The 12,900-nt window shown below is 45.0% G+C and overlaps 2 protein-coding genes across 2 annotated transcripts in view; both read right to left on the bottom strand.

The window, feature by feature from the left end:
* LOC118430439 overlaps nucleotides 1-6,216 on the bottom strand; it is a gene marked incomplete at its 3' end in the record, with an annotated part of 35,884 nt that extends 29,668 nt beyond the window's left edge. Inside the window, 11 exon segments of the mRNA XM_035841306.1 lie at nucleotides 171-779; nucleotides 975-1,010; nucleotides 1,378-1,413; nucleotides 1,728-1,763; nucleotides 2,084-2,119; nucleotides 2,535-2,579; nucleotides 3,306-3,338; nucleotides 3,618-4,226; nucleotides 4,448-4,489; nucleotides 5,002-5,034; nucleotides 5,633-6,216. Coding sequence (XP_035697199.1) covers nucleotides 171-779; nucleotides 975-1,010; nucleotides 1,378-1,413; nucleotides 1,728-1,763; nucleotides 2,084-2,119; nucleotides 2,535-2,579; nucleotides 3,306-3,338; nucleotides 3,618-4,226; nucleotides 4,448-4,489; nucleotides 5,002-5,034; nucleotides 5,633-6,137 — 2,020 coding nt within the window.
* LOC118430440 lies at nucleotides 6,144-12,861 on the bottom strand. The gene is made up of 11 exons (XM_035841307.1): nucleotides 12,813-12,861; nucleotides 12,599-12,646; nucleotides 11,730-12,338; nucleotides 11,239-11,271; nucleotides 10,989-11,033; nucleotides 10,126-10,362; nucleotides 9,609-9,845; nucleotides 8,640-8,876; nucleotides 7,492-7,728; nucleotides 6,445-6,562; nucleotides 6,144-6,241 (listed from the first exon to the last, which is right to left on the bottom strand). Exons 1-11 carry the CDS (start codon nucleotides 12,838-12,840, stop codon nucleotides 6,217-6,219), a joined length of 1,854 nt encoding a protein of 617 aa, XP_035697200.1. The 5' UTR covers nucleotides 12,841-12,861; the 3' UTR covers nucleotides 6,144-6,216.
* Nucleotides 12,862-12,900: the final 39 nt, after the last annotated feature.

Here is a 12,900-nt window from a genome sequence, read left to right as displayed (position 1 = left end):
CCGTTTCTGACGCAGTGACGGGTCCGATGGTTGGGGACGGGCTTAAGCTTAGACGTTAATAGACGCACTTAGACAGCGTCGAAACAATTTCAGACGCTTTTATTTTCACAGAGTTCGTTTAAATAAGAGGAGATAAACTGTCACACCGATGGTCAGCTTTCCTGACTCACCTGAGTACGGGCTTTGTTCAACCTGTCCCCGGGGCGTGACGTCTGTGCGTCTCCAGTTCACACCGTCACCCGTCAACTCCAGGCGGTACAACTGCAGCAGTTCCTCAGGTGATAGGATCCTGTTGTGCACGTGGAACTCCGCCAGGTCACCAACGTACTCTCGGTTACGCTCAAACCTCGGCCGATCTCCAACCCTGGAAACGTCTTGTCCGAAGTACCACGTGCCGCCAGGACGGATCCTGTGGCCTCGCGCCAGACCGGATCCGGAAGCTCTCTCCTCCCCGTCCACCATCACCCTCCACTGTCCATCTGTGTTCCTCCACGTGATGGCCACGACATGCCATTGACCGTCTAGTACTTCCGGGATGTCAACATTGGCCCGCTGGTTATCCACCATGAAGGTGTAGCCTCGGTTTCCGGACTGGCCGATAAAGCCGATCTCACGTGGCTGTTGTTGTGTGCCGTAAGAGAAGATGGTGCCGGTATCTCTGGCTGGTGTTCTCATGTGGAAGGAGATGGTGAAGGAGTCAGGGCTGAAGGGACTGTCGCTCCTCAGCTCAGCGTAGTTGTCAGGGGACCTTGGCTCCGGGAAGTTGAGAAACTTCATTGCTGATGAAAAAATGTGGAAACATGCTAAAGCATAGATAGCGAAAAACGTGCGTCTCACGTTGCGATCCAACGCTATCATTTTTCCCGATAATTTGCCTATATTGTACATGCCTTGGAAATCTACAGCTAATATGTGAAATTGCTCTATGCTTTAACATTCCATGTGCTGCATAAGGAATTACAACTTTCTCTCACCTCCGGGTGCGAGTCCTCCGCCGACAGGTCTTGAACCTAAGGGAGTAAAGAACATGGATGATGAACAGTTACATAGTAAGTAGCAGAAGATTTTTTTAAATAAGTTGTTGCACGATTAAACCGACTGTGTCAACGTTTTGTTGTGAAATTTTTTTAAGGGTAAAAAGGCATTGAGCAGCAAATCAATATAATGGTTGTGCGTTGCAGCTGGATAACTTCGCACTGTTGCACCAACCGGATAATTACACGAAATATGCTGGCAAGTGGGGTGTGCAATTAAACGGCTTCTACACTATTCAAGTGGATAATGCCTTGGCCTCTTGTTAATTACTGGGCGGGAAACATGTGGGCATTATGGCTTCGATCGCCCCTATTTCATAGGATGTCTATAACATTATCTTACCTCCAGGTACAAGGCCTCCACTTCCAGGTCTCGTACCTAATAGGCAAAGGAGAAAATGGCAGTGATGTAGTTAAATATGTTGCTGTAAAATAAGGGATTTAGGAACATGGATGATGGCCATCTATAGAAGAAACTGCCAACTGTTCAGGGTATAAAGGCACTGGGCAAGCTGATAGTGACTTTTCATATTTCAGTTAAGTTGCCGAATATCCAGAAAGAGCAAATCAATATGAATACCTTTATAATGCCTAAGTCTAATATTGGTCTAGAAATTTAAAGTCATAAACAGTGGAAATAATAGGGCATTATGTCCTAAGCTGCCTCCAGTCCGTGGGATATGAAATTCTTACCTCCAGGTACAAGCCCTCCACTTCCAGGTCTCGTACCTAATATGGATATGACAAAATGGCACTAATGACTATGTAGTTTAATATGTTGCTGTAAAATAAGGGATTTAGGAACATGGATGATGGCCATCTATAGAAGAAACTGCCAACTGTTCAGGGTATAAAGGCACTGGGCAAGCTGATAGTGACTTTTCATATTTCAGTTAAGTTGCCGAATATCCAGAAAGAGCAAATCAATATGAATACCTTTATAATGCCTAAGTCTAATATTGGTCTAGAAATTTAAAGTCATAAACAGTGGAAATAATAGGGCATTATGTCCTAAGCTGCCTCCAGTCCGTGGGATATGAAATTCTTACCTCCAGGTACAAGCCCTCCACTTCCAGGTCTCGTACCTAATATGGATATGACAACATGGCACTAATGACTATGTAGTTTAATATGTTGCTGTAAAATAAGTGGTCGTTTCTCAAATTGCTTACCCGAAAGAAATGTAGGAATTTCAGTCATCTTCTGTGAAGCTATTAGTTCTAATTCTGATTCAGCAAGATTTGCCACTCAACGAAATCATTCCTGTATGTGATAGTAAACCACAAAGACCCCCGCAAAGTTGTCCGATACGAAATACCTACCTGCCGTCCGAATTACTGTTGTGAATAGTAAAACCTTTGCTGATATTTTAGGTATAGACATCTTCAGTCTACCTGCCTTACATGAAAGCAGTTTAGAAGATGCCTATCACACGAACCATACTCTTTGAAAAACTATTTTTTAAGATGATTACGAGCATCAATGGTAGACAGAACACACCTGTGCCTGGAGTCGCTCCAGCCTCACCCAGCGTCACGCGGGGTTCTGCAGGGAGATGTAAATGACCAGATCAAGATAAGCTGATATGGCGCAGAGGTACAGGTTTCCCCATGTATGACACTTCATGAAATATTTAATAACTTACTATAGAAGATGAGGGTGACGAGAACATGGTTACTTGTCATGGTGCAGAGGAACAGACTCTGACATGTATGATGCTTCATGAAATATTTATTAACTTACTATAGAAGATGTGGATGCCCAGAACACGGTTACATGTCAAGGTGCAAGGGTATTGTGCTCTCTTCGGCTGATAGTATACTAAGTGTAACCAACCTGATACCAATGTAGGTGACAAGGACATGGTTACATGGTGCCGAGATATAGTATTACCTTAATCTGGCGTAGTGAGTATCATCCGCCTCAAAGAAGGAGATGCAATTGACCAGAACATGGCTACTTGCCATGGTGCAGAGTTATTGAGATGCTAAGTCTGCTAGTATACGAACTACAACCAACTTGATACGGTTGAAGATGAACAGAAATGGTTACTTGGTGCCGAGAAAATAGTATTACCTTAATCTGGCGGTTTAATGAGTATCATCTGCCTCAAAACAGATGATGAAGATGAACACAACATGGTACTGACGTTTAGTTTTAGCTAAGTCTGACGTAATGAAATATTAACCAACAAAGGAAACCTAGATAACAAGAACATTCTGTTGTTTTGTATGTTCTTATCACGATGCATTGAAACAAAAGGAAACTTACGTCCACTGCCATCAACTGTCAGACGCACCGTCACTGTTAAAGACATGAAAAAGATGTAAATATATCATCTTTGATAAGTTGTCGTTGACATATAAGTCCTCGTGTGCCATAAAACAAAACTGCTACCTTGTTTTCTAAGAACATTTTGGTTTTGCTAAAATAAGAAAATTCAGAAGTTTATCAGCAGCTAGGTAAGGATCACATAATACATCAGTTGCCTGCCTCTCATATATTCTTATCATAAACTATTTTAACAACGTGCATTAATCAAAATATAACACAACTAAGAAACTAGGCTTATCGAAAACTCACCTGGATAAGGGTTGCGTTGGACCTGTCCTGTAGGTGTGACGGTAGCCTGTCTCCAGTTCACTCCGTCACCGGGATACTGTAGGCTGTATAACTGGCGCATTTCATCGTTTGACAGAATGTTGTTGTGTACGTTGAACTCGGCAATGTCTCCTTCGTACTCTCTATTTCGGTCGAAACTTGGACGATCGCCAACAGACCTCACATCTTGCCCGAAGTACCACGTGCCGCCAGGACGGATCCTGTGGCCTCGCGCCAGACCGGAACCGGAATCTCTCTCCTCCCCGTCCACCATCACCCTCCACTGTCCGTCTGTGTTCCTCCACGTGATGGCCACAACGTGCCATTGGCCGTCCAGTACTTCTGGAATGTCAACATTGGCCCGCTGGTTATCCACCATGAAGGTGTAGCCTCGGTTTCCGGACTGGCCGATAAAACCGATTTCGTGCGGCTGTTGCCTGGTGCCGTAAGAGAAGATGGTGCCGGTATCTCTGGCTGGTGTTCTCATGTGGAAGGAGATGGTGAAGGAGTCCGGGCTGAAGGGACTGTCGCTCCTCAGCTCAGCGTAGTTATTGGGCGATCTCGGTTGAGGGAAGTTCAGGAAGTACAGATCTGTGGAAACATTTTGCTATTGTTTTATCTACTCATTGTCCAGCAAATACTTTCGTCTTTTTCAAACAGAGAAAGACTGAAGATTATCATGGCTCTCATCTAAGTGTATACTAAGTTTCAGTGATTTAAGACACTAAATGTCGTGGAAGCTTTCATTTCATGTTACGACATGCCACTTATTTCAACTGATGTTTTCAGACAGAATAGAGGACCATACAAACCTGTAGTTGGAAGTGCTGACTCGCTCAAAGAAACTCGAGGCTCTGGAACGAAGGGAAATTCATGATCAGAAATCGATACCGATTTATTTATCTACATGTAGATTCGTTCTAAAAAAATCTTGATTTCTCTTTTTCTTAACTAAGAAGATGAAACAATAAATGTCTTCTTATCGATACCGCTGAAGGAAATGCGCTTTACACTCTCACCACTTCTACCAACGAACATTTTTGTTGCATTGAAATGACAATTTTAAGTAAAAGCTGGCTGTGGTTAACATAAGGATGGTGCACAATTATTATCATATGCGTTTCTGTTCAAATGTATGCCATTAAGATCAGCATCTATAGTCTATACAAACGAACAAGCCTGCACTACGTCGTTCCAGAGCTTGGTGGCCCAGCTTGATGATTTTCCTAGACTATTCCATTTTGTTCGACAGACCAACTCGCGGTCCTTACATGCTCAGATTGTAAATTTTAAGACGTCTAATACAAACGTTATATAGTTTCAAAATTTTGTATGCGTTGAAAACAAGAACGTAATTTATACTCACGTCCTCTGCTGTCCACGGTCAAGCGAACAGTAACTGTAAAGCAGTGGAGAAAAGTTAATTAAGCATAAGGAGGCTGCATAATAGATACGCAACGAAAATTGAATGACAAGGGTGCGAAACAAACAAAAAGTTTGATGTAGTAAGACGTTAAGGAGAGTGACAGAACCTACCGAGATCGTCTTTACAGAAACAAGACAGATATACTTTGTACGAAACATGCACGAATATCCCACAATTGCTCTTGGTTTGCGATCGTGTGACGATCATACGATAAATGTAACTAGACACTTAAGTTAAGGTGGGGTCACGCATGCGTATACATTCAAGTCCGTTTGAGGTGCGTATGAAGCTTTTAATCTCTACCAGGCTCCACAGGTCGCGGGGAAAATAGTACAAATTGGACAAATATAGATACATAACATGCCAGATGAGTTAGCTGACCGAGAAGTGTGGTTAGCGACCCAGCTAACTCGTCTGACATGTTACCTGTTTACGTTTGTCCAATTTCTAGTATTTTTCCAACGACCTGTGGGGTCTGGTGGAGGTAAATACTCGCCTCATACGGACTTAAATATATACGCACGTGTGACCCCACCCTTATGTAAAACCAAGCGACGTTCCGCTGCCTTACCTGAATACGGCCTCTGTTGGACCTGTCCCCTCGGTGTGACAGTGGCTTGTCTCCAGTTCACCGCATCCCCGGGGTTCAGTAGACTGTACAGCTGACGCATTTCCTCGGTGGACAGTACCTTGTTATGGACGTGAAACTCCGCCAGGTCACCAACGTATTCCCTGTTACGCTCAAAACTCGGGCGAGGGCCAACGGACCTCACGTCTTGTCCGAAATACCACGTGCCGCCAGGACGGATCCTGTGGCCTCGTGCCAGACCAGAACCGGAAGCTTTCTCCTCCCCGTCCACCATCACCCTCCACTGTCCGTCTGTGTTCCTCCACGTGATGGCCACAACGTGCCATTGGCCGTCCAGCACTTCCGGAATGTTAACATTGGCCCGCTGGTTATCGACCATGAAGGTGTAGTCTCGGTTTCCGGACTGCCCGACAAAGCCGATCTCACGTGGCTGTTGCTGTGTGCCGTAAGAGAAGATGGTGCCGGTATCTCTGGCTGGTGTTCTCATGTGGAAGGAGATGGTGAAAGAATCCGGACTAAAGGGACTGTCGCTTCTCAGCTCAGCGTAGTTGTCGGGAGACCGAGGCTCAGGGAAGTTCAGGTAGTTTCTTTCTGTAGAAATACCATATTATACATGCATTATTGTATTTGCAATCGTCTGGACTTCATGAAGGTAGGGTAGTTCTTACCCAGTTTATGCAATTCATTTATGAAGGCGTAGTGTACATGCCCATTCGAATACATCAAATTGCTCTATGTATTTTGTCAGACAGGGTATAGGTTGAGTCAAAATACAAAAATGGTCCTATGCGTACCTCCGGGATGTTACTCCAGGAGTTACTCCTCCTGGAGTTACACCTCCGGTGACAACTCCTCCGGGAGCAACTCCTCCGGGCGCTACACCTCCGACAACTAGCCCTCTGTCAGGTATTGCTGAAGAAGGATAACAAGTATTACAATTGACAGTTCATATTCATCCTAAGATTGTGGTCTTCTCAAATTGTAGACTAAGTTCCAAAGGAACCTTCGATCCAATCATAACAAAGAAGTATACGTAGGCTATCATACATGTACATACAATACTGTACCAGGAGAGCCACAAGCTGGCCACTTCAAGGACCCACCACACTTATGGAAAAGGGTATGGGGTTCATCTCTGCGCGAGTGGATCAAAACTATCCCCGTCTAAATGCGGTTTGGGACTGCCCTGCTTCTACTGTTGGGACACTTAGTCGAGTTTGTCCAAATCGTGATGTTACAGACTTTGTGAGAAGGGATCAGCAGCTTCGGTGAGTGATTTAACAATTCAGTGTCTAGATGCAGTCCCTTGCGCTGGTATCCATCGAATTTGTACATGTAAACAGATTGAATAGTCATCCCTAACTTGCCAGTTGCGTGGAGGGGCTAGATACAGCCCTGGGCAGCGATTTTTGCATTACACAGACTAGAGACATTGGTGCTACACAGGTGTCCATCCAATGTGTACATGTAAACAGATTGAATAGTCACCCCTAGTTTGCCAGTATGTGGTACAATCATTGTCCATGCCCCCCTCATAAGATGATCTTCCCGTCGGTCTCCCTGTCTATTGATATCGTGTTCCGTCTTTGGGGTGAGCACAGTAGCAGCACCCAGTAGACTCATGGCACTGGGTGGTCTTAAATAAACCATCTTCCTCACATTGTGGGATGTAAGCACCAGGAAGAGGTTCTGTGGTTTCTACTAAAGTCTGACATTTTGTCATTTCTTGTCCTGTTCAAGCGGTAGGGAACGTCATAGGTAAAAAAAATTGTGCGCCATGTGCACCATATATTACACATTATCAAATTAATAATAGTTTGATAAACAGAATAAACAATTACCCCTTGTCTTCCAGTAAGTGTTACAGTCATGGTCCATGGTCCCCTGTCCTCTGCCCGTCGGTCTGCCTGTCTCATCATATCGTGTACCGTCAGTCGGGTGTGCGCAGTAACAGTAGCCGGTAGAGCCGTGGCACTGGGTGGTCTTGAAGGACCCGTCTTCTTCACATTGTGGGATGAAGGCACCTGGTGCAGGTACTGTGGTCTCTACTAGTGTCTGGCATTTTGTCTTTTCTTGTTCTGATCAATAGATAGAAAACGTCTCAGGTCAAATGTCTGTTGTCTTCGAGTAATTGGTCATGGGTACGAATATGTCTAAAACATGATTGAATTGATGTCTAGTATACATGTACACTTTCGTATAAGGGATTTGATAAATAGACTGAGAATTTACCCCTAGTCTGCCAGTAAGTGTTACAGTCATGGTCCATGGTGCCCTGTCCTCTGCCCGTCGGTCTGCCTGTCTCATCATACCGTGTACCGTCAGTCGGGTGTGCGCAGTAGCAGTAGCCGGTAGAGCCGTGGCACTGGGTTGTCTTAAAAGAACCGTCTTCCTCACATTGTGGGATGAAGGCGCCTGGTGCAGGTACTGTGGTCTCTACTTGCGTCTGGCATTTCGTCTTTTCTTGTCCTGGTCAAGAGGTAGAGAACGTCACATGTCAAAATTCTTTTATCTTCATGTCACGTCATCGGCCATTATTTACAAGTACGTCTTACAAATAACTAAGGATTTGATAGAATGAACAATTACCCCTGGTCTGCCAATAAGTGTTACAGTCATGGTCCATGGTCCCCTGTCCTCTGCCAGTCGGTCTGCCTGTCTCATCATACCGTGTACCGTCAGTCGGGTGTGCGCAGTAACAGTAGCCGGTAGAGCCGTGGCACTGGGTCGTTTTAAAGGAGCCGTCTTCCTCACATTGTGGGATGAATGCACCTGGTGCAGGTACTGTGGTCTCTACTTGCGTCTGACATTTTGTCTTTTCTTGTCCTATTCAATGGTTTAATGGAACGTCACAAGTCAAAAATCTAATCAAGTGACTAGCCATATATGCGCGGAACGTCTCAGGTCAAACTCTATGAAGTCATCAGCCATCAGTTATAGATATGTCTATCAAATGAATAAGGATTTGACAAACAGAATGAACAATTACCCCTTGTCTGCCAGTAAGTGTTACAGTCATGGTCCATGGTCCCCTGTCCTCTGCCAGTCGGTCTGCCCGTCTCCTCATACCGTGTACCGTCAGTCGGGTGTGCGCAGTAACAGTAGCCGGTAGAGCCGTGGCACTGGGTGGTCTTAAACGAACCGTCTTCCTCACATTGTGGGATGAAGGCGCCTGGTGCAGGTACTGTGGTCTCTACTTGTGTCTGACATTTTGTCTTTTCTTGTCCTATTCAAGAGGTAGGAAACTTCACAGATCAAAATGTGTCTTCGTGTCAAGTAATTGGCCACGGGTACGAATATGTCTAACAAATGATTGAATTGATGCTAGTATCTATCAACATTTTCGTATAAGGGATTTGATAAACAGAATGAACAATTACCCCTTGTCTGCCAGTAAGTGATGCAGTCATGGTCCATGGTCCCCTGTCCTCTGCCAGTCGGTCTGCCTGTCTCATCATACCGTGTACCGTCAGTCGGGTGTGCGCAGTAACAGTAGCCGGTAGACCCGTGACATTGGGTCGTTTTGAATGAGCCATCTTCCTCACACTGTGGGATGAAGGCACCTGGTGCAGGTACTGTGGTCTCTACCAACATCTGGCATTTCGTCTTGTCTTGTCCTGTTCAGGTGGTAGGGATCGTCATAGGTCAAGACTCTATTGTCTTCGTGTAACGTCATTGGCCATCAGTTACATGTATCACTCACCCACTCACTATTACATGTATGTCTAACAAATCATTTAGGACTTGATAAACAGACTGAGAAATTTGCCCAAAAAAGCAATTACTCGAGCACCTGGATATGATTTTCAGTATCCACTACCTTTCGTCAATGACACTGAAGAGATATGGTATAAACAGGTTTTATACCCTAACTATGAATTGTACTGCAAAGGAATTGATGACAATTTTGGATTGTCCAATAGGAAGCAAAGGTAAGACAAAAAAAATCAGAAATTACCCTTTGTTTGCCAGTAAGTGTCACAGTCATGTTCCATGCCCCCCTCCCATGACCTCCGTCCCGTCTCCTCATATCGTGTCCCGTCAGTCGGGTGAGCGCAGTAACAGTAGCCGGAGGAGCCATGGCACTGAGTTGTCTTGTAGGAGCCGTCTTCTTCACACTGAGGGGTGAAAGCGCCTATAGCACCCCCGGCCTCGGTCGTCTCAAGTTCCGTCTGACACTTCGTCTTTTCTTGTCCTGTTCAGGTTGTGAGGATTGTCAAAGGTCACTAGCCATTTTACAATGGACTATTCCTTATTCCGTTTATCAAGCCATATATATTCTTGTTCATAAGCTATTCATACGTAATGTACATTATAAGTAAACAATTGCCCTTAAACGTTTCGACTACGACTAAACGTGTGGTTGTGCAAGACTTATAGAAACGTTGGCACTTGAAAAACAAGTGGCTGTGCATGTTATCCATATGATGTTATCTTGCCATTCACTAAACTATTCACGGATGTAAAACAATTACCCTTAGTCTGCCAGTATGTGTCACAGTCATGTTCCATGCCCCCCTCCCACGATCTCCTTCCCGTCTCTTCATAACGTGTACCGTCAGTCGGGTGTGCACAGTAACAGTAGCCGGAGGACCCATGACACTGGGTCGTTTTAAAGGAGCCGTCTTCTTCACATTGCGGGATAAAAGCGCCTCTAGCACCCCCGGTCTGGGTCGTCTCAAGTAATGTCTGGCATTTGGTCTTTTCTTGTCCTGTTCAAGTTGTAGGGATTGTCATTGGTCAGCTGTCTTCATAACTGCAAGGGACTGCTGGCTCTTAGGTGGCAACTCAGTTAACATGGAATCCGGGCCAGTGCTAGGGCCTAAATAAATTGGCTAATACAGACCCCATCATCGGTCTTTGGGCAAAATTGTTACTCTCTAAGCAGAGTTTCGGGTCCGGCTGTTTTTTTCTAGGCGTTTTTATTAGGCTTTATATTTTGTACCGTTTCCGTTATGTCTGGCGCCCATAAAGAAAACCGTACAAAATAGAAAGTCAAAACGCCTAAAAAAAGTGAAAAACAGCCGGGGCCGAACCCACAGAACCTCTGCTTGGAGAGTACAAAATGCCACAAGAAAAACTTTGCCCCCGCTTACATGATATGAACCTTAACCGAAGCAAAGTTTCCTGTGAGGGTGGAGTTGGACATGTGTAATGAGATTTGTTTGTTGTCTATTTTGCCCATAGCGATTGTCTGGCTACGGCTTAGTGTGGTCAATGTCCCGTAGTTGTGTCAGAGCTTTGATAATGATTCCACGAATACATAAGACAGTATGAAGGCGTGTCACATCTTTACAAGTAAAGAACATAAAAACAAGCGCAGCATTGACAGACCAACCTGTTGTGGGCACAGTGGAAGGAGCATCCACGATGACGCGAGGACCTGCAAAGACGAAAACACATCACCTTGATAAAATCGGTGAAGGTGGGTGACCACATTAAAAATATGACAGCACAGACACAATGGACAAACTCTTTAGAGTTTAAAATTGTCTTACTTCAATAGGGTCTTGCAACGATCAACACAAAAGAAATAACAATGCAAGGGTTGAAATAAGGAAACAAATAATAAGGAAGTTGATACTCACGTCCCCTACTGTCAACAGTCAAGCGGACCGAAACTAGAATAGAAGAGAAAAGGAATTTAAAGTCAACAAAAACAAGACTTTCCTAACTAAGTGTAGTTGTACCGAAGAAAATCAATCCTAACTTGAAAATTTTCACTTCTAACTTGACGGTTTTCACTTCACCTCAGCACTAGCTGGATGCCAGACTGTTTCCAGCGCCTAAACAGGGCAACTCCTCGGCTGTATGACCAACATGCCCCCCACCCCCACCCCAGCAAATCCTACAGCAGCTCCCCTGAGTTACACTAGGATAAACACGATATATATCCTTGAGAGGGGTCTAGCATCCAGTGTACTTCATCACAACTCCACTGACTAACCAATTCAATGGATATGTCTGAGCCAACAACAGCACAATGTGCTGAAGATTTCATTTCAACTGATGAAAGCTCATCGATTAGACCGTGTCTCTGTCTATCCAACCCATTGAACCCATTGACAAACAGACCCACCTGGGTGAGATGTTCTCCTGGCGCTGCCTCTTGGCGTGATTGCCACCCGTCTCCAGTTGACTGCATCACCGGGGTACTGCAGGGAGTACAGCCTCCGCAGGTCATCATCAGACAGCACTTCGTCGTGCACGTGGAACTCCGCAATGTCTCCTAAGTACTCATTATTACGCTCAAACCTTGGTCGTACTCCGACAATGTTCTGGTCCTGTCCTAAAATCCACGTGCCGCCAGGACGGATCCTGTGGCCTCGCGCCAGACCGGAACCGGAAGCTCTCTCCTGTCCGTCCACCATCACCCTCCACTGTCCGTCTGAGTTCCTCCACGTGATGGCAACAACGTGCCATTGGCCGTCTAGAACCTTCGGGATGGTGACGGTAGCTCTTTCTCCATTCACGAAGAAGGTGTAACTTTGGGAACCAGCTTGGCCAATGAAAGCGATCTCGCGTGGCTGTTGTTGTGTGCCGTAAGAGAAGATGGTGCCGGTATCTCTGGCTGGTGTTCTCATGTGGAAGGAGATGGTGAAGGAGTCCGGACTGAAGGGACTGTCGCTCCTCAGCTCCACATAGTCGTTAGGCGACCGCGGCCCGGGGAAGTTGACCCTGTACAAAGCTGATGTCGAAAAACAAACAGTCTGCATTCGCGTTCAGAACATTAAAAAAAACTAGACAAATGAGTGTTTATAAGTGTAAAGTCAAGGTACCATTGTCCTCGTAGCAACGGCAAGCTCTATTAATCAAATACTAAAAAGATACTAAAAATGAAGCACGAAGAGGCCTGAAATTGACAGAATGACAGAACTTAACTACAAAGCATTTATCTGTAAACTCCAAATCTCGTTAGCTCTGTGAAGTATTTCAAACGATCCATACCTCCAGGCAGGATACCTCCGCCGGACGGGACCTCTCCTGGAGTTGTGCCTGTAACGGTAGGATATAACCGTGAGAAATTCTGTTGGGCCAAAGCCTACTCAGAAACTGCATCATGTAATAGAAATGACGTGTACTGAAAATACCAGGTTCACAACATTCATCAATGTATTTACCGTAAATATGAAAGAAGGGCAAATAAAGTGGTGAAATATACCTGTTGGCTGGCCAAAGATAACACGCATCTCTGTAATAAGAATAGATCTGTTGATTTAGTTTCGTACCACAGAACAAAATGCGAAACA

Source organism: Branchiostoma floridae, chromosome 14 (genome assembly GCF_000003815.2).
Source record: "Branchiostoma floridae strain S238N-H82 chromosome 14, Bfl_VNyyK, whole genome shotgun sequence".
Lineage (NCBI taxonomy): Eukaryota > Metazoa > Chordata > Leptocardii > Amphioxiformes > Branchiostomatidae > Branchiostoma > Branchiostoma floridae.
This window is presented reverse-complemented; position numbering and strand designations above follow the sequence as displayed.